The sequence below is a fragment of the Gallus gallus genome, chromosome 5, assembly GCF_016699485.2.
Source record: "Gallus gallus isolate bGalGal1 chromosome 5, bGalGal1.mat.broiler.GRCg7b, whole genome shotgun sequence".
Lineage (NCBI taxonomy): Eukaryota > Metazoa > Chordata > Aves > Galliformes > Phasianidae > Gallus > Gallus gallus.
Window position 1 is genome coordinate 10,005,404 of NC_052536.1, and position 21,655 is coordinate 10,027,058.

The 21,655-nt window shown below is 44.4% G+C and overlaps 1 protein-coding gene across 7 annotated transcripts in view; it reads right to left on the reverse strand.

Annotated features, from left to right (window-relative positions):
• The window catches only part of RRAS (related RAS viral (r-ras) oncogene homolog), a 34,819-nt gene that overhangs the window by 7,293 nt on the left and 5,871 nt on the right, over positions 1–21,655 (reverse strand). For 4 of the 7 annotated variants that reach the window (NM_001006466.2, XM_040700832.2, XM_015286390.4 and 1 more), the window contains exons 2-4: positions 4,412–4,499; positions 3,886–3,988; positions 1,590–1,698 (exon numbers count right to left, since the gene is read on the reverse strand). In NM_001006466.2, the coding sequence (NP_001006466.1) occupies positions 1,590–1,698; positions 3,886–3,988; positions 4,412–4,499 (300 nt within the window). Of the gene's footprint in view, positions 1–1,589; positions 1,699–3,885; positions 3,989–4,411; positions 4,500–9,872; positions 21,420–21,655 lie in introns of those variants that run through there. The other 3 variants (XM_015286388.4, XM_046941609.1, XM_046941610.1) reach the window with 3 other exon arrangements.

A 21,655-nucleotide genomic window follows, 5' to 3' on the forward strand; every position in this document is an offset into this window, starting at 1 on the left:
GGAGGGAAGAAGAGATCAAAGTATTTCTAGGAATGATCTCCAGGGTTACCATTCACATTTGCAGGTATCCTCTGAAAATGTGGGTTGACAGATGATGTTATTTCCCTCCCAAAGTGTTTAGAAGTTTGTCATTCAGCTGTTATAGTTTTTGGAAGAGCTCAGTTTTACCTACACAGTTGGATGCACAGCTGTTGTCATGAGAAGTGCCTCATGTTCCAGGACATGCAAGGTTAAATCCAGGAATTCTGATGGGGGTACTGAAGTGGGAACACATTCCACTTCTGTCTCAGGGACAGGGACTACATAGCTCTGTGCATGTGTGAACATGTGAAGTTACTTCTGATGAGTCTGTGCAGAGCTTCTGTTAAGGCTTCTTTCACAACAGAACATCCCATGTTGGAAGGGACCCACGAGGATCAGAGTCCAACTCCAGCTTTTGAGACAGTATCTTTCAGCATCAGTCTTAGTTTTGTAATGACCTTCCTATACTCAGGTCCTGGATAGAGACGGCGTGACAATCAAGGGAGGGTATTTAACAGGAACTTCCTTTTGAACTCCATGGCTTCAAGTGCTCTTTGAGAAAAATCTTTCAACAATTGTGTACTAAACCACTAAAATACTGACATATTTCAAGTCAAATGTTTCCATGCTCAAGCCACTGGTTCTTGACACAGGCAATATTTTATTTAGCAAAGAGTAATATTTACGTAAACACAGACAGACTAAAGTCAGGTTAACAAATCTGAGAATCTTCTCAATTGAATTGTTCTCTCCTTCTTAATCTTTTAAATTAGGGAAATCTCAAGTAGCTTTCAGTTTATTTTCAGGTAAATATCAATCATGTTTGCTGCCAAAGCTTTAAGAGTCACCTCACTGCCTGAGAAGAAAACACAACTTTTGAGATAAGCTGAATGACAGAAGTTTGACACCTGCTCCTTTCCTGCTGGTTTAGTACAATTATTCCTATTTCAGTTCAAACCATCAACTTGATTTACGAAAACCAAAAGAGTAAATAAAGAAAATCCATTTAATCCAATTAATCAAATCTTTTAAGCTCTCTTACAACTAGAACTGAGGTTGAAAGCTACTGATTCCAAAATTTTAAGGTACACAAATAGGAAGACACCGTATTGCTATAGTTTCAGCTTCCAAAGCTTTAAGTCAGTTATGCAGAAGACAAGTGGTCAAATGGAAAGAGACGGATGGCTACTCATTCATACAAAACACAGCAGTGAGCAGTAACAGCAACGGCAGTGCTGGAACGTGCTCTGCTTGGCACAGTGCACAGTGGTGAGTAACAGATAGGAAGAATGACACACATTCATGCCTGAGCCATGACAAAGCTCTCAACCACTGTAAGTGAATAGATTTGGTCTAACATCACCCATGAGTCAGACAGATCTGCTGCATGTGGAACGCCATCCTACTTCAAAGATTCAAGTACAGTTTTTGAGTACAGCTGTTTCTTGCATTACAGTTAGCTAATATGGTATCTTTTCTATTTGTTTCTTGTTCCCACTCTATTATCATGAGAAAAATAGTGAAGTTTCCATAAGAGAGCTAGCAGTAACTAGTAACAAATTAATTACCTGTCTTTGGTGGTCCAGATCTGCTTTATTACCAACTAGAATCATAGGAAACTCATCACGATCTTTCACTCTAAGAATCTGTCGTTGAAACTTATAGATTTCTTCAAAACTGTAAAAGAAAAACAGAGCATCAGTGTACTAATTCATAGATTCTCAGGTTCTGCACAAGCTCAGGAATGGTGAATCACCAACTGGGACTTGCCCTGCCACGCCACACGAGCACAGACAGCTGCAGGCTCTCCATCAAAGAGTCCACTGTCACAGCATGACCGGTCAGAGACTCATGCAGTACTCAAACTAAAAAAATCCTGACTCAAGCTGGAAGCAGAGAGGAATGGACTTCAATTTAGCCACAGGTTAAGCAAAACATTATTCCGTTTTAGAGGGACCAGGATGCCAACCAGTTGAAGAGAATCAGGCAACCGTAGTTCAATCTATAAACAGTGATTGTGGATTTCAACTCTACCTAGAGTATTCAAAAATGCAGTCTGGAAACACTGGTGATCAATATTTCAGCTAGCAACCTCCACAGCTACATCCAGGAATTTGGTAGGGAGATGGGGAGGGAAGGAAAAAAAATTTTTATCTTGAAGAGAAAAACAGGAAGGCTAAATGAGCAGAAAGCTTCGAAGTCATCAGATGTGTCTTATTTGGTGGTAATGCTTTTTAGACAGAAGTATTCCAGTAATGCAATATATTAATGCAGCTAATTCTGGCCTAAACATTGATTTTTGGAGAGAAAAAAAATACGTCATTTTCAGTAAAACCAGTTAAAGCTTCATCACTGCATACAGAGCTTCAGCACTGATGCTGGTAAACAATCAAGTCTTCTTTAGCTCAGAGACATCCCAAGCACTATAATTAATTCCAGGTATACGGTCTGAAGCCATTTACAATTACACTTTGTTAGAAAATTTACATAGGCAGACGTGACAGTACTGTACTCCTCAGCCTTCTAAAGCAATTATGAGAGGAAACATGAAGCAGAAAGAAGGAATGCCACTAGGCATACTTGGACCTCCATTGTTAATATTCCACTTAGATGCCTGCAGCAATTGGAGGAAACTGGTGAAAGTTACCAACTAATTCACACAGACCTCATGGTTCAGAATGCCTCATCCACACTAGACAGACACCTCCAGCAGATGCTTCACAGACATGCAAGGCAAGTCTTGAACAAAATGGACATCAGAACAAAGACAAGAACTCTGCTCCTCATCAGTCTCTCGAGGATTTTAGAGGGGAAAGTAACATGCAGGTTTAACATGACAAGATCTGCTTCAGATCAAGGCACATCCTCAGCCAAAAGAGCAAACAAGAACTTAAGATTGCCAGACAAGCCAATGAGTTCACATGGTGATTTTAGAAGTGCACAGTCCCCTGCTACAAAAATATTTATGCTAAGACAAGTGTTCAGTACGTCTTAAAACCAGACAAGGATCTCTGACAGGAGTGTAAAGCTTCTACTGACAGTACATCAAGATGAAACTGTACTTGTGCAGCACTCATAAGGGAAAGGTACACATCCAATTGAAGTGCGTATGCTCCACAGAATACTTATTTTAATTCTCATTATAGGAAGATTTTTTTTTTTTTTTAGTAAAATCAGAAGTTATTAGGGTCCATACTGAATCCATAAGGAAAATAATATTGCAAAGAATTTTTCCCCCTCATTTTATTACTCTTCTATTACAACTCAAAGCACCCTGCTCACTTCTCCTTTACCTCTACATATCTCCATGGAGGATGATCATAGTGAAAACAGTGACTGCTTATATACAGCAGTTTCCTACTCTTACAGTGATTGGAAGCTACCTGACCAAGCTCTCTGCTGCCAAAAAAAACTTGTATTTCATCTTAGCTCCACAGGTATGCAGGTTTCCAGTCGATTCATGGCAGTACAGAGACACAGCCTGAGCTGGATGTCCCTGCCCAGAAACCCACAGAGCCAGCATGTAGGAAGGAGATATTTCCTAAGAACTGGGATTTAATAGCATATTGCCCTTATTTTAAGTCTGTCACCTGCAAGAAACTATTCAAGTGTTCTATTATAGCCCAGTGTACTAAAGTTGGCTCTGCATCCTTATGCTCAAGTCACCTACCCTAAGGGACGGACCCTTCCAGTTCACCAATTTGCTTCAAAGGGTTTTCAGTGCTGAAAGCATGTTACACTGCAGAACATTAGAGGTTTGCTTGTTTTCCTGATGAAGGATGAGGAGCAGCAATTTAAGACTAGTCACAGATATAGAGAGGGAATATTCTTTTGTTAATTTCACTTGACTGACATCAGGCTTACCTTCCTCTGTCAGTGACTGAGAAAACGAGCAGAAAACCCTCCCCTGTCCTCATGTACTGTTCACGCATGGCTCCAAATTCTTCTTGTCCCGCTGTATCCAGAACTGAACATAAGCAAAACATTAATTACTACAGTTCAAGTTCTAAGAATATAAACCAAAACTAAAAATCCTCCTTGACAGGATACCACAATAGCCTCTGACAAATAGGTAAGCAGAAATCACTTCTACATAGATTCTACTGGGTTTTTGCTAAGGTTCACAACACATCCTGGGACTGATTGAACGATTCAAGACCAACCAATCTAAAGGACAGAGTCTGATGAACTTTCACTAATCTGGGTCCAGCTGATGCAGCTGGGAAACATGCAGAGAAGCAGGAGGGCAGTGTTGGGAGGGGTGCTGTTTTGCCCTTGAAGAAATCACTGATAAGGGGGAACTGAAACTTTTGAAACAAAATAAATAGATGGCATGTGGAAGAGACAGCACGTGACAGCCAAGTGATGCTGTTTTTACTCTACTACTTACTGTCCAAGCGCGCAGCCCTTTCATCTATCACACACTGTTTGGTGTAGGAGTCTTCGATTGTAGGGTCATAATCCGTAACAAAATAGGACTGCAAGGGGAAAAAAAAAAAAGAAGTGTAAGAAACATGCAGGACGCTAAGATTTTGAAGCCCCATGGCTTAATGAAGGAGAGCAGATTAATATCCACATACAATAGTTTGTATTGAAAGACATAGCCTTTCTATTCCTCATAAGCTGTAGAAATTACTAGCAGAGTTTCTGAATTTGCTGGATTTCTACAGGAATTCTGGCTTCTGGTAATAATGCCTTGTATTTCCCAGCAGGAATTCCTAGAAGCCAGAAGTCTCTCAGGGCTTTTTGAGCCTCCAGGAACTGCTGTGTCTCTCTGAACGTGTGACAGGGTTCAGACATTTCTGGCACCTCTTGTACATTTCCAGGATTCTGCCTCCCCTGTCCCTAAGTAATTTCTAGGAAGCACTAGGATTTTCCCAGCAATTTCTAGAATTCTTACCAGTTTTGTAACTATTTCTAGCAATGACTCCGTACAGAACTGGCTGAACACCATCAAATTCCTACCACTCAATATCATCACTGGTGATGCGCGCTGCCCTGCCTGCTCAGACACCTGGATGAGTATTACAGGAACTGGAGGAGCACTGTCTACGTTTGTTACTCACTTCTGTAAGCCAGGAAGGAAATAGGAACGCTTTAAAGCCACACATTGGCTGTTATGAGGAAGGGAAAAAACTTTCCCAGCTGTGCATATTCTATGCACATACACTGCAGCCTGGCCATCTTGCACTTGGCTACAGGAAGGGTGCATACAGGTTGCTGCAGAGCTGTTCATTTAGCTCTGGCACCACACTGAAAGCTGCTGACCCCCAGACCAGAGACGTTAAACAACTCCACACATCTCCCTTGCATTTGATCAAGCATCAGTAACCTGTCTTCCACTTCTGCACCTTTCCCATTCCCCTCCTTCTTTCCAGCTTCTCTTTTTTGTAAATAAGAAAACCACAAAGTGCAAGTTTCAGACTAACTACACATACATAGAACACTATTCCTCCCTCAGATGAGGAATAAATTGTCCCAGTCCAACATCAGCCTCATCTCAAATTCAGATTGAGCACATGCCAGAGCTTTCCCATTTAGCAAGCCTCATATGGGCAATTTCTTCCCTCCCTTGGAGATACGCCGTTAAGTCTGCTGTCACAGCTACTCTAGGAGAGGCTTGCAAAGCAATTAGTGCTGTGGTTTACCTGCAGGCAGCGGACAAAGCTAACGTGCCTGAAATAGCTCCTGGTTTGGAAGGAGTCTTCCCAAATTGCACTGGGACTAGTTGCCACAAGGAGCATTAACCACAGCTCGCAGCCTTATTCAGTCAGGATTGATTTAAGAACATTACACATAGATACAGCATGCAGCAACCTGAGCAGAAATGGACCTTACTGCCACCGCTCAGCCAGCATTTAAAGAACTAAGGGATGACACAGCACAGCCTGAAGTACTCCAAGAGGTGGCACCCCTACCTCTGAAAGCTGTTCTGTGCCAGAACATCCAAGGAGCCCAAGACTTGAGTGTTTTGGTTTTTTTTTTAGAGGTAGTCAAAGAGTTTGCTACAGAAGTGCTTAAAGGACTAACAGCAGCATCAACAGACATAAACCACCACGAGCCTAAGGGTTTCATGCCAATGCTGAATCCAGGCAGATTTGCTCAGCGCTGCTGTTCCATGCCAGGCTCACCTACTGCATGAAAGCTGCACGTAAGAGCCCTCATGCTCCACAACAGTTTCTTTGCTAACCTACAAAACAGCAGAGCTAAAGTATCCTGGATGCTGGCTTGTACAAACCACGCGGGATCGCTCTCTCGTGGTGTTGCAATTGGTCACCCTACAGGGACACGTTCGCCATATCTCCCCTCCCAAAAGTAACAGAGGTTTTCCACGATGAGCTTGAGGGGCTGAGCCTCATTCAATCAGTTCTGCTGCAGTTGGCCACTGGCTGCAGTATATAATTAGAAGAAACTTTTTTTGAAGACGGTAAGCAAACACAGTCTTCTGTTACATCACTCCTTTCATCACCAATGAAATCAAGGCTCCTTCCACTCACTTCCTAGAAGGGAAATGAGAAGCCAAGCCCAGCTGTTTCATCAACCATATGGTTTACCCAAAATATTACGCAAGAAATTTTCTAGATTTCCTCTTTCTAAGACTGCTGAGGCAACCCTGTTCCAAGATGAGAAAACCTACTGAGGATGCAAGACTTTTTTCAAAGAGGAGAAAAAAAAAGTAATCTCTAGAACAGCTATAGGTTGGATGTTGGGAAATACTTCTCCCAGAGCTGTCAGGAGGTGGAACGGGCTGCCCAGAGAGGTGATGGAGTCACCGTCCCTGGAGGTGTTCAAGAAACATTTAGATGTTGTACTGAGGGATGTGGTTTAGTGGGAAATACTGGTGATAGGTGGACAGTTGGACTGGATGATCCCAGAGGTCTTTTCCAACCTTGGTGATTCTATGATCCCTTGCAACTGGGCAACTCACCCCTACCTACACACATGCTTACCATCATCATCCTAAAATGTGTTTCAAACACACAGACTTGTACGGTTTGGAAGGGACCTCTGGAGATCATTGAGTCCAACCCCCTGCTAAAGCAGGTTCCCTACAGCAGGTTGCACAGCTCTTCTCTGCACAGCTTCTCTCCAGCAGGTCAGCCCCTAACCTGTACCGCTGCATGCAGTTATTCCTCCCCAGGTCTGGGACTTACTCTTGCTGAACCTCATCAGGCCACTCTGCTCAGCTCTCCAGTTTGTCCAGATCTTGCCGAATGGCAGCACAGCCTCCTGGTGTGTCAGCCACTCTTCCCAGCTTTGCATCACCAGCAGACTGGCTGAGGGTAGACTTTATCCTTTCCACCCACTGATGGAAATGTTGAACAAGACCAGACCCAGTACCAACCCCTGGGGAACACTGCCAGTTACAGACCTCCAACTAGACTCTGTGCTGCTGGTTACAACCCTGTGATTTCCTGACCTTTCCAGGAGTTTCTACTTGTAGCACTCTGGCACGAAGACATTACCATGCTGACTGTAACTGTTCATTCCAACAGTTGTTCTCCTTTTAAAGATAAGAGTAACTCCTAACACATTGTCTTAGTCAAGTTTTCTGGCAAGGAGGATGTGTGAAAATCTGCCTTCAGTTTATTATCTCCTCCCTCAGCTCATTATGCTGCCTTTAGCACACAAAGTGAAATTCCTCCATTAGCTGGACTCACTCATTCCCAGGACACCCTCCCTATAAATTAATAACAACACTTAGCAAAGAAAAAACATTTTTACATGTAAAGATGCAAACCCATTGTCACGTTGCTTTTTTTTTTTTATGAGGCTTTTTTAATTAGTCCTCATTGGGCCATCAACGGCCTGCAAGCTGAAAAGCCACTGGATCCCATCCCTTGGCACCATGAGGTAAGTTGCAAGACACAGAAAGGGCAAAGCACACTGCTGTGACTAAGCTGAAGGAGCAGTACATGCCAAAATACATATTCATCCTCGCTGTGTCTATAATCTCCGTTGTATTTACTAAATATATGCTTAATGTTTCTAAAGAGCCACTAGTTGCTCATTTAAATTTTTTCCACATGTTTAAACGTTTAGTTTCAATCCAGTGAAAGCAAGGAAATAGAAGGGTTTCCACCCTCCAGCTGAAGTTACAGACCATCTCTGGATTTAAATAACATCCACAATTTCAGCATTGCAAATAGCCCCCAAATCCTTCCCAGCTGTAATTGCTAAGCCAGGCCTGAAAACAAACACGCCGGTGAATGCAATACACTGAGAGCCCAGGCTGAGCTTGGAACACGTCCCAGCAACATGGAGCACAGCACTACTTGGGCTCCCCAGCATCTGTTCTCTTCTGGCTCCTTCCTCTGCACTTCACCTGAAGCATCACCGACAGGTGAAGCAGTGCAAGACCTGAGTTTAAGACCAGAACTATCGCACGCTCCTGTGGCCAGTCCATAGGAACACATTTTGAGGCTCTTGGCTATGCCACAGCAGCTTTTTCAAGCTCCACATAACTACAGAAGCATTTTGCTTGCTGCAGACTGGGGAGAACAAGTGGCAAGAGGTCTAGAATGATGGTGATGAAAACTAAGCTGCAGAGACTGTTATCAAAACACTGGATTACGCTACAGAAGGGCAGGTGTGTCCTTCTCTAACTATCCCATATTCATACTTTGCAAGTTGCATTCTTTCACTTCTAGAGACAGTAAGAGCACCTGTTCCTTTCTTCAGGAAAAATATCAAGTGACATACAGTCAGTGCTTCAAAGCCATCAGGGATGCTTCCCTCCCATCTGCAGTACTTCCCGCTGCCGTAATGCATCCTGCCAGCACTGTTATGACTACCCAGGGAAACAGAGGCAATTTGTAACTGCAATTACCGCAATTATCAAGTGATGTGAAACACCTGATAATTTCAACAGTGGAAACTGAGAGGCAACAACAGAAAAAGGTTAAACTGAAATGACAGCAAGAGAAGGGCACGAGCCACGCGCAGAGCAACCCCTCTGCAGGGGGACTACTGCAACCCAAGCACAGCTACGCTTCTTGCTGCCTCCCAGCTCAGTATTTGGCAAAAAACAAGGCTGCTTCTATCAAATAGAGAAGTTTTTATCTGTTCCTGAAGCATGGCGTGTACATAATATAGTGATATTTATGATTAAGGTCACGCCTGCTCAAACCTCAGAGAAGGCAAAGTTCTCACATCACCCATAAAGGTCTAAGAGCAGTCCCACTACACTGCTCCCACCACGTACATTCGTAGTCTGTGAAGTATGAGTCTTGAGCCCTGAACAAGATTTTGTGGGATACAAAATAAACACCTGGCTTAGTTAAGTATAACTCACACTGCTCCCCCTAAGATATCTCTGGATCTCTAATGCACTGTCAAGAAACTGTGCTTTGCTTGGAAGCACCAAAGAATCAATCCCATTGCCCAGCCATACATTCTTGTGCCTCTCCTTTCTCCACTCCATATATAGGGAAAAATTGCATCAGAAAAAAAATATTAAATAATTGTGTTCGGTACACAGACATATTTATTGTACATAGCCACGTAATACAGCTCCTCTTCATGGGCTTTGCAGCAATCTCTACCCAAAGTACCTGAAAGCAAAGCCAACTTAGCTTCTTCCACGGGTGCTGGGAAGCAGAGGCTGTGGGGAACGAGGGGATACAGGGGAAGCACCTTCATTTTGAAGACCAGTGCATACATCTGAATCCTGTCTAAGCACCTTCCCTTTCTGCATTTAAGTGACTTGAACTTCCCATCCACTCACTTCTGCTCCCATTTTCGCCCTGCAGCAGCTTACAGAACGGCTTGGGCACAGCAGAAGCTGGAGAGCTTCTGACTCCTGAACAGATAATTACAGGATTCGGAGAAGGAAAAAAAAAAAAACCAACCTGAGGATCCATGAAGAAGTGGCATATTGTCTCAGAGAAGAGGCATCTGACACATAACCCAGGCAGCCTGACAAACTGTGAGTGTGTGCTCCTATCGCAGAGGCTCACAGAATAAGCATGGCAAATGCTTTATTGACAAGGGTGGCACACCTGCTCGCTAACTTCCTGCCAGGCTTAAATAAACTGTCAGGAGAACTCTTGTGAAGTGTTAATGCACCCTCAGCACTTGAGTTATGGACAGGGTGGATGGTGGTTACATGCATGTAACATCAATGCCGATGAAAGGGTTTATAGTTCACGTGTTTTGTCACAGAAAGGAGCAGCTTTTGGCTCGGTTAAGAACTGCATGTGAACATCTTAAAAAAAAACTTCAAAAAAAATATATTTTTTTAATACAGCCTTCAGATTTAAACTCAATCCAAACCTGTGCTGTGCTTACGTTTCTCCCATTGCTGGCTGACAGCTCCCCACACTGCACACAGCTCAGCAGTGGAAGCTATGCGGCCTGCAAGTGCTTGCCTCTGGTTTACAGCTCTCCTACCGAGTGCCAAGTGCCCTCCCAGACATGCTGTAAGCTACACAGACCTTAAACTCTGGACTCTGGCTGCTTATGGCAATACAGCCCTGAGGATCAGAGAAAAGTTCACGTTGCCTGTCTTTTAAGACTTCTTTGTATAGCCTTGAATTAATGCCCTTTAATGGCAGTAAGCGCCAGCAATGTTCTTTGAAGGAGGCAATGCAATTTCTCAAGTCTAAACAAGTCTGATTATAAAACATGCTCTATCCTGCAAGCACAGATGAGTCTCGATTTCATTTTTGCCTCACAACAGATATATGCAAGAACCATTTGCAACTCGAGGAACATTTAAGTATTCTGTGCATCCTATCTTCTCATCTCTAAGACTTTATTAGGCTCAGACATAACGCACACAAACTCCTTAGGATCACCTGAGTTTCCACCTCAAGAAGCCCACACCTTTTTGCACTTACAATCTGGTTATACACCTTTCCCAAAGTCAGATTATGGGAATACAGCTGTAGGTGGAAAAAAGAAAAGTTTCTCAGTGAAGTCCCCCTGAGGGATGGGGGCTGGAGCTTACCTGGATCATATATAACACCATTAGAACAACTGTGTAACAAGAGGTTTTGACTTATAAATTTAAGTACCGTAATGAGGTAAGGTTTAGAATCAATTAATACAGCTCATCACTTCAGTAACGGAGACCTAATTAAAACAGTCAGCAAGAGACCTCAGATTAGAGGCTACAAAGCTACGTTTAGGGCATTCACAGTCTTATGAAGCCACTTTACAGTCCCTTGAAGGATGCAGAGAAAGTGCTCAAGTACAGATTGAAAACTTTGACTCCATGCAAAGATAAACCCTGGAGGAGAGTCCAAGCGTTCACCTCAAATCAGAACTGTTATTATCTATTCAAGCAGCAAGCAAATAGCTTGTTAACTAGACTTCTTGGATTGCCTGGCCTCAGCTATGGACATCTGGACCCACAGTATTACCTTAATGCACGTCTTCTAGCCCAAATAAGCGAGTAAAACCTGCCAAATGGGCTGAACCAAAAGAATGAAAGCTCCCAGCAGTTTTCACTATACGCCATTTGATCCATTAATAAAAGAAAAAAAATGGTGAAGAATCATTAGGATGCATGTAATTAAAAGCGAAGATGATTTTCCGAGCCCATACCACACCTCACTTACTCTATGAGGTCATTGCAGTCAGAGATAGCAATGCATTAGGTTCCATCCCTTTTTTTTTTTTCCCCTATTACCACAGTAAGCCCCATGGAATTCTTGAACACCAGCTTGGACAACATCCAACGTGAAAACGTTCCGCTTCATTAGCGAGCCACGGAGTACTTTATTTTCCAAAATTTATTAGCTGATCATTAGAAGCTAATTATTTAGGAAGAGCTATAAAATAGTACTTATATCTACTAAGAGCTATTGTGTCAGACAAGCATGATTCTGATGGCTTTATGTGCCCAAGTCATGTATTTATTTAACTCCAAGCTTTTGGCCTGAGACAAGACTGTCTAGACTCATTTCAGAGACTACAGACAATTACTGTAATCTTTAAGTTTTGAAAGTGTCATAACCGAAGTGCCAAAAACGCTGAAGAGGCAGCTGTGTTATTTAGCCATCCATTTTCATTAGCGAGGGCAGTAATTATCAGCTTTCCTCCCAAATTCTCAGCCAGCTAAAACCCACATAGCAGTTAACTTCGAGTCCCGAAAAATCTTAAATGCCAATGATAGAAGTGGTTGTCTACCTATGAAGTCATCAAGTCCTTGTAAGTGTGTTAATCCTCTAGGTGTGCCAATATCCAAAGCTGAATAATGTATGTTTTACCACTGTAGTGCACGTAGCAAAATCAGTTCAGATGAAAACATCTGAGACAGCTTGCCCTTACAAAAAGGGTATCTGAATAGCCGGCAGGTGCCAAGCTGGTAGACAGAAAGCCCGTACTGAAAAGCTACCATAGTGATAATGTACTAAATGCACACTTTTAACGAGGCTCTTTAAGTTTCCTTCACAGCACAGCAGACACAGCTCGAAAGCAGCACCAGATGAGACCCAGTGCCTCAACACATACAAACCCCACGCTGCGGCACCGCCAACATCCCCCGAACTGCTATTCCAGCACATCCCTATCAGTCATCGTTCTGCAGTTCAAGATGAAAATGTGCCTCAGACAGAAAGAAGATTTACCCTGGGCAACAAATATTATCTGGCAGGCTCCTAAAGCGAGCAGGAATGAGAAGAGAGCACAGCATCCACACACCTCACTCCCAAGCCCAGCACTAAGCTCCATAACCTTAACATCCACAAGATGTTTTTTCGAGGGACTGACGCTGCAGTGCTGTTTTCTTAACCCAGATAGAAGAACGAGAAGTATTTATCCCCTTAGCTCGGGATTTAGAGCCAAACAAGACTTAGGAGCATTTTCTACCTTGTCCCTAAGGCAAGGTGTCAGGTTAACCTACCGACTGTGAAAAGGAGGTGACTTGGCCAGGTAGAAGAGGAGCAGAAAGCCTCTTAGCAGCAGCGACAGCACGGTTCTGGCTCCCAGCACACAAGTGTCCCTTTGTTTGGTCTGCCAACCTGGACACGGCACTTGAGCGATCAGGTTCTGACACAGGGGGAAAGACTGGACCTGGCCATTGTCAGCCAAACAGGGCAGAGCAATGTGATAGCCACAGCATCACTGAACACGCAACTCTGTATGATGGAGCAATTCTATCCCTGCTCGGTAGAGAGGTATCTGGCATAGATTTCAGAGAGATTAACCTGAAATCACGCTGAGGCACAATGCCTGTGGAAAAGCACACGTCCATTAAACAGAGGCAGTTCCCACAGATGCAGACAGTGCCGCTTCATAAGCAGCAGCTCCAGCTAACACCACTACTTTTGGAAGCACCAAGTTTCCATAAAACAAAAAGACTGTAAATCTAACATGCAGCATTAAATGAACCCACAGCTTGGACTTCTGCAACTGAAAGAAAGCTTCAGCTGGACAAATGGCTTTGAAAAATAGCAAGCACTTTCCAGACACCACTGCAGCACAGTGCTTTTCTTTCCAGCCTAACCAGTGCTCGCATTGAAGCTAAATCTCTTAATGCCCCTGGAAAAAGTCCCGTAATGACTGTGAAGACTTATTCCTCTTACTATCATCAGTAGCAGACTTGCAGATCAAAGGAGACTCCTGCACATCTGACAGCACCATTCAGACTGCTTTTCTCATCAGTGCTAGGCTGCGGGACAGAGGGAAGGAACACAGGAGGTAATGTGGGAAATTTTATCCTCAATGCTCCGAAGGAAAAAAAAAAAAGTAAAAATAAAAAAAACCAGACTGATAGTTGTGAAATATGGGAAGCTGCTGTTCCACATCTGGTGTCAATCCCACAAGTCCAGCTGAGCACAGCCTCCTGCAATAGCTCCAGCCCCTGCATTTACCTTCTTTTGATGTCACACACCTGTGCTACACTTCAGTCCATACCACGCTGACACAAGCTTGCTCAGAATCAGCAAATTCACTTTTAACCAGCGTTATGTGCAGGGTGACATTTACACTTTACATACAAGCAAGTGTTTTCTGTGCTTTCCCAGGGATGGTGCTTACTGCCCAGCCACCACAGCCCCCAGCAAACAGCACCACTCCCACAGGGAAAGTACAGTGCGAACAACAAGGCTTTCTTATGGGTAAGTGTGAACAGACACCAATTCCAGGAACCAGAGTTACCAAGCAATTTTACAGTCGCTACTCCTGATGTGTGAGCAAGTTTTGGTGGTCACAGCTGCTGCCTTGCTCAGTGCAGCTTGGTAGTTGGTCTGGAGGGAAAAGGAAGAGATCCTGAAGCTCCAGTGAGCAGCAGAGCTTTGGCCACAGAAACTTCAGATTTTATAGTTACAGAATGCTGAATGGAAACACGCTCATGTCCTCAAATTTTACGTTCAAAAAGCTTTTGTCTCCTGTATTCAGTCCACGTATTTATGCAGGCATTGATTTCCATCTAAAAACAAGCCTATTTATGAGCAAAACATTTGCTTATACTAAAACCACCACAGTGTCTCTTCCCCTCGGTCTCTGCACCTGCAGGGCAGCGCCACTCTCGGTGCCACCCAAACCACAATGCAGGCTCAGAGGGAGCTCACTTCTTGCTTGGTGTTAACACAGACACTGCGTGGAACGGGAACACACACATTTGTGGCTCTAACAATGTTTAGATGAATATTTTACGTGACTCTCGAGCTGGAGGGCCTAAGCAGTTGTGTGTTAACACCGTCTTCACTGCCTTTGGACCTTTGGAGAATGCATGATCTCAACAGCAAGGGCTGCTTTGCCCAACTACCTCCCAGCCAGGTGGTGTTATAACTGAGGCCGAGCAATAACCACCTCCTGCAACACACTGTGCCAGAGCAGAGCGTTAGCAGACTCATTCTCATGTTCATGTCTGCTTCGCACCACGCAATGCCACAAAGTACAGCCTCGTGTGCAAGTATCTACTTTCACATTACAAAAAGCCACATCTATTATGAACCACATCAAGAAGCTGCAAGTAAACATCCAGCTGCAGCGCTGCATGCTCCGCCACCACCACAAGCAGTCAACAAGACTTTATACAGTATGGCCATGTATGGTAGCAGTAAAGAAAGCAAATGCATGGTGGCAGCAGCCCCACACTGAGCAGCATCACCTCTGTGATGGAGCCAGCTGTAGCAAGCCAACATGTGCACTAAGTGCTGCATCCACAGGTCACCCCTCACCACCCAGGGGCTTGCTTCCCTTGGAGCCAGGGGCATGTGCTGGAGCCATGCAGACCACTGGTAAGCAAGGCGTCGTGTTTTCCCCCCCAGCATTCAGATACACAGGATGTTAAGGCAGGTCCCAAAATAGTTCTTCACGTACCACTACAGCAGCAGACAAACACCACTAAAAGGAAACAGCGCTTTGTTCAGCCATTATTTCTCTGAAGGGCTGGATGCTGGGGCAAAACCCATTCTCCCCAGTGAAGAGCCTTTCTCAGGAAACTACAGATGCAGAATTTCATCATTCAAAGCACAGCGCTTCAGATTCCAGCCTAGCAAGAGATGCTGTGATAGTGCAGACCAAGACAGCTGTCCCCCTCTAGTTCTACCATCTAAAGCCTGTGATGGTAGGCTTCATCCTACTTCTGTTCTGCTTCAGCAGTTAGCAAATGAGTAATGCAAACAAGGCTTAACATCAAAACACATCCAATATAGCGGTGGACTCCCTGTATACCAGCAGAACTTAAGACCACCAAGAGAAGTCCAAATCCTACCATCCTCCTTTTTACATCCTTCTCCAGTGCACTGCTTAACCCTCATTAGCAACAGGATGAGAGGAAACAGCCTCAAGTTGTACCAGGGTGGTTCAGTTGGATATGAGAATCATAGAATGGCTCGGGTTGGAAGAGACCCCAAGGATTGTCAAGTTCCAACTCCCCTGCCAAAGGCAGGGCCACCAACCTCTAGATCTCACACTAGACCAAGTTGCCCAGGGCCCCATCCAACATGATCTTGTACACCTCCAGTGATGGAGACTCCACAACTTCTCCAGGCAGCCTGTTCCTGCACCTCACCACTCTCTCTGTAAAAAAAACTTCCCCTACATCCAATCAGGAATAATCTCTTCTTAGAGAGGGCGGTACAGCATTGGAACAGGCTGCCAAGGGAAGCGGTGGAGTCATCATCCTTGAATGTGTCTGATAAAAGGGTCGATGTGGTACTTAGGGACACGGGTCAGTGGGCATGATGAGGATGGGTTGGCAGTTAGACTAGATGATCTTAGTGCTCTCTTCCAACCTTAACAATTCTATGAACCTCAGGGGGACCATCAGCACGGCAGAGATGTGAAAATGTTCCAAGGAGGGCACTTCTAGTATTGCTTTCATAGATGTTCTAAAGCTCACCCCCTACATAAAGGCCTTTCCTTTCTGTTGACTGCCACTTACTCTTCTACACGCTTCATTTTAGTACCTGCCTCAACCCAGACAGAACATGGCAGAGGCACCATTAGTCTACCTAGGATAGACCTCAGATGAATTCAAGCAAGTATTTTTTCTATTCATCCCTCTGCAACATCAAAGCTTTGTGTACCGACTTGGACACACCTGAATCCTTTTTCCTAGTGGCTTTCCCTATTAAGGGGCAGGCAACAAACACTACAGAGTCACACACATATGTTCACACTAAACTGCAAGGACAGCTCTTTACCAACTACCCCTTGAATAGATCTGATTATTTTTCCCAGCACAATTCTGTATATAAGCAGGACAACTAGATTTCAAGCTCTACAGGAAAATAAGAGACGCATATCACCAAAAAAAAAAGTCAAGCATTCGGCATTCCCATACAATGTACTCATGTTGAGCAGCGTGTTATCCCAGGTGTAAGACTGGTGGGCTTTTGGATGTTTAAGCTCATAAAAAGCAGAGAAGTTTAAAAATGAAGGACTCAAATACACCTCCAGATACTTCAGTTTTACTACACTACACGGTTAGTCAAAATTTGTTCTGGGGGGTTTCCAGCAAGGTGGTTTCCCTTCTGTCCCCTCACGCTCTCATTCTGACAAAAATTTACATAAGTTCTCAAATAAACTTGTTTTCTAAATTTACAAACTGCCCCCAGGCCGAACGGAGCAGACAGGGCACATGATTCACTCATTTGCATTGGAGGATACAGGCCGAGTTCTCTGTATCACATTCCTTCAGAGACAGCAGCGAAGGAGGAAAGCATCGCTAAGTGGAAAACACAGGTGTGAGCCACATGAATTCGGGTCACAAAAAGTTTTGGTAAACGTATTAGCTAAGCCATGAAGACGACAATTCTTCACGACAAGAAAAGCAAGGCGGGACAAGTGTTTATTAGGGATAAACTTGACCATGGTAGTCGTATTTCTTTGCTTAAGACAAATCGGTTCTGCTACCTGCTGCTCTGAATCTCTGATTTTATGTCTACTAGCTTGTAATGAAACCTGAATGAAGCAAGGTACCTTCTTCAGGATAGGTTCTGCAAGCAGACACTGCCAAAAAGAAAACGCAACAATTTGTTCATAACTGAGGTATTTTTCCTTTAAGAAAAAGTTACTTAAACCATATATACCATAACTCAGTATCAGAGCAGATAGCAAGCTCGGGAAAGAAGATACTGCTATGAATCCAGCACAGAAAGATTTCTATAGAGGCTAGTAATGACTTACAAAGAGGATCCTTTTTGCTCATTACCCTAAGACGACAAATTAAACTTACACTGTCGTGTGCTGCGGTCAGCTCCATCACACTGGTTCAGCCTCCCAGCTCAGCAGGTCCCACTAGGTTTCCCAGGAGGGAAGCTCCTACTTTTGAAGCATAACCTCTTTCCAGTTGCTTTTCAGCCCCCTTCAAAGCAATTCACACATTCCCCACTCCACTTCTGCACGCCACAGTCCAAGCAGCAGCTGGTGCTGCAGTGCAGAAAGCACAAGAGAATTTGCTATCTTAAGCAAGGTGTAAGACCGCAATCCAAGATATTCTGTAGTCAAAACCATTTGCAAGTTCAGTTATTCCATCTGGAGCAAGTTTGTATTCACAGAAACTGAGCTAAATTACTCCAGCTCCATTCGTACTATGTGCAGAAGGGAGGCACTCGTACCACACTGCTCATGTTTGCTGCCTGCTGCAGCCCCCCAGTACTGTACCAGTTCAGCAGTGCTTGGAGAAGTACCTTTACTAAGCACCTTCTCAGAAAGGGCTCAGAACACCTCACGCTGAAGAAAAAGTTACCCATCGTCAAAAAAAAACAGACTTCTCATTACAAAAATCACCTACACCGAAAATCCCAAATTCAATTAAAACCACGCAGTTCTCCTCCTGATCACAGACTGCATGCACATTCAAATATGGCCTTAAAGAAGTCAGAAGTGCCACTATTTCATCTCAAGCAAACAAGAACTCACACAAATGCTCTGATTAAATGCACAGAGGCAGGAACACAGCAAAGGCCATCTTAAACGTGTGAGCAGCGTGCAAAGACCTCTCATTTCTTTACTTAGAGAGGGTTTTAGAATGCAGGAGGGTTGATCAGTTGTTTTTGTTGGTTCTCTTTGGTTTTTAGAAGAAAAAAGAAAAACCATACCCTACTGCTATTTCCGCTCCCATATTCTACCGAGTAGTGATCTTGTGGTAAAGGCATTCGGTGAAGAGAAAACAGCGTGGAATGCACAAGCAGCCAGCCCTCTGCACCCAAACCACAGGAAAGCACATTAGCTTCTCTCGTTTTTATAGATTAAAAACAGGTTCTTCAACTTCATCACGCTTAGAATAATGGACTATTCAGACTTCCAGTAACCACCGATGAAGTCTCAGGACAGCCAGTCCATCAGCACGACAAGAAAGGCTTCGGGTCACCTTATCTTGTTGGTTAACTCTGCCTCAGCCAGTTCGGGTAGAACCTTACCTCTCAGCATAACATTACTGCACAGAGATCTGCAGTCATCAGCTAGTGGCAAAACCAACGTTAAGTTACTCACACAAACAGAACAGATACCATCAATTAGAGGCCTTCTTCCAGCATTAGAAAACATTTTGATTTAAACCCTACGTTTTCTACACTTCTTTTCTGTGCACGCATATAAAGAAACTTAAACTGAAAACAACAACAAGCAGGAAAACCCAAGTGCAATTTTGTGTCAGGCTACAAAAACCCTTAAACCATGAGCAAAATCCCCACATCTGTACAAACTCAGCTGGATCTTAGGATCCTAAGTCACCACTACACTGAACTCACCCTGCACACAGTAGATGATCTGCAAATTCTGCTCCAAGCAAATGATTTCATCATCAGTTTCCTTTCCCAGAGAAGGTTCCTGGAGCACAAGCCTAAAAATTCACAGTGCCCCACGACACAAGGCAAAGCAGCTATGGAGGAGGGGAAGCCACTGTTAAAAATGTGAGGAATGCAACCTACTTAGAGAAAGGCAGATAATGTCAGTGCAAAGGAGGCGACTGCTAAGGTTGAAGGCTCTTTCCCCATATAATCCCACCGACACAGATAGTGGGCAACATCCCCCTGGCAGAAGCAGACAACCACCACCTGTCTCTAAGGAGACAGAAATAAGATGCATTTCCACTCTTTGGAGCTTCTCATTTTAGTGCTCTTACACTGCTTACACGCTAAGGATTACTTTGGCTTCATACAGGCTCACCTTTCAACAACTTGAGGGTCTGGGAATCATTCATTTCAGCACACAGCCTACAGGCTTCTCTGCTAGGCACAAGGATGCTCTCCCACCCCCAAAATACCCAAGCTGAGAGCTCCCAGCAAGGCGAGAATCCAGCTCACAAAGGGACATCAGGTGAAGGAAAGGTAGCGTATGGGAAATCTAAATGGCACAGCATATGTGTTTGTGCTTCGGAAATCTCCATCAGGGTATGTGGTCATGATAACTTTGCCCAGGGCCCAGTGGGCAGGCAGCAGAACAACATGCAAAGAGAGTGCATTTCCAGGGAACTTCGAAGACCAACAGCCAGAAACAATCCCAAGCAGCAACTGAAAATGCAAGACAAGTATTGAAAAACAGCCTGATTATTGCTTTGTTGTATCACACAAAGCCCAAATCCCTTCAAATACACCGTCACTGCTTATTTTGCTAATGCAGACATACTGGTGGGAGCTACCTTACGCACATTTCTAACAGTACAGCCTCCTCCAGCACAGCACAGATGCAAGTCCATTATCAGCAACTATTTTTTTCTTTTTTGCATGATTACAAAGAGCCTTCTTAGAAGGAAAGACAGACACTGAAATACTACCAGGAACACACAATTTAGAAACACCCCGCTGCATGCAGTACATGCTGTCATAATCCCATTTGCTTCCCTTACACAGAGGGAGTCTAATGGCAGAAGATGTTTAACAGATCGCTTTTCCATCCGAAGACACCAGATCCTTCACACTGACTTATCACCGGCATCCTACCACTTTCATGGCCCACTTGCCACATAAAAAGCAAAAACATTCAAGATTTGCTTGTAGGCTGACAGATTTCTACCTGCCTAAGTTAGGAATCCTGAAGATGTTCTGTAGTATGATCTGAGGAAGTGTGTTTTGCCAGAAAACGCTCAGACCAGCACTGGATAATTCCCTCAGAAGTTTCAGGGAAGGCTTTATGGCTTGACTTGAGGAAGGTGACAGACATTACAGTCACAAACACGTACACCTAATGTTTAGCTGCTGAGAAATAAAGCTTTGCATAGACCTTCTGCATGAAGACCTTTTTCTCTTCAACTACAGCACTCGGACGCGTCAGAGCGAATACCAAGTTAATGATTAATGCACACTGGTGTCAGCAGCTAATGCTTCTTCTCTGCCATGCTGAGAGGGGTCCTGCTGCATATTACTCCCTTCCCACCCGGGTGGGAGAACCCTCCAGCACCCACCCCCACAGATGACAACCCACTGCCCTGATGGAGCCAACAAGATGCTGCGGGTCTGGCTACGCTCACACCAGAGCTGCGTGCAGGCAACGTAACTGATCCCCGCTAGAAACATTCCCTGGTTATTTTTAACTCTGAGTGTTTCAGGAGTTGCAGAGAACTTGGGGAGTTCCTTCTCAAGTTTTGGCTCCCCCCAGCACCAAGGTAAGGCTCCGTGTCCCTGCCACCTTCCCTACTCCACGCACATCACCCAGCCCACTCCTGGGGCAGCTGTGCCACACGTCAGCACACTGTAAGTTACACAAAGTCTACCAGCAACCTGCCCTCATCCGGGATCTCGGCCCGTAACCAGAGCTTACAGCACTTCCCCATGTAACAAGAGAAGCGTGGTACAGCCTTCCCAGCACCACCCAGCTCAGCACAGCCCCACGGCTTTTCCTCCACCTGCGGCAGATCAGAAGCTGTGAGCTCACCTCCCTGCCAGGCAGCGTTGCGCAGCGCTCCATTAGTCGCTAGATAAACACATGGATGTGTGACCTTCCTTCACCCAGACAGGAGAAGCCCTTGTGCTGCACTCCACCCCAACCCTCCTGTAGGTTACCCATCTGTACCCACAGTGCTTTCACCCTGATGGCAGCTCCACCCAGAAGCAGCCCCGCTCACCGAGGAGCGCAGTGACTTTGGCACTGACACTGGTATGTGACCTGCTTAAAGCATACACACGGGGCATCTTAATTAAAAGGCAAAACGAAGAGCTGAAGTAAATATCCTTCCTGCCCGCTACCTACTTGAAGTGATTAAGTTATAAAGAGAGGAATGATGCTTTCTCCCATA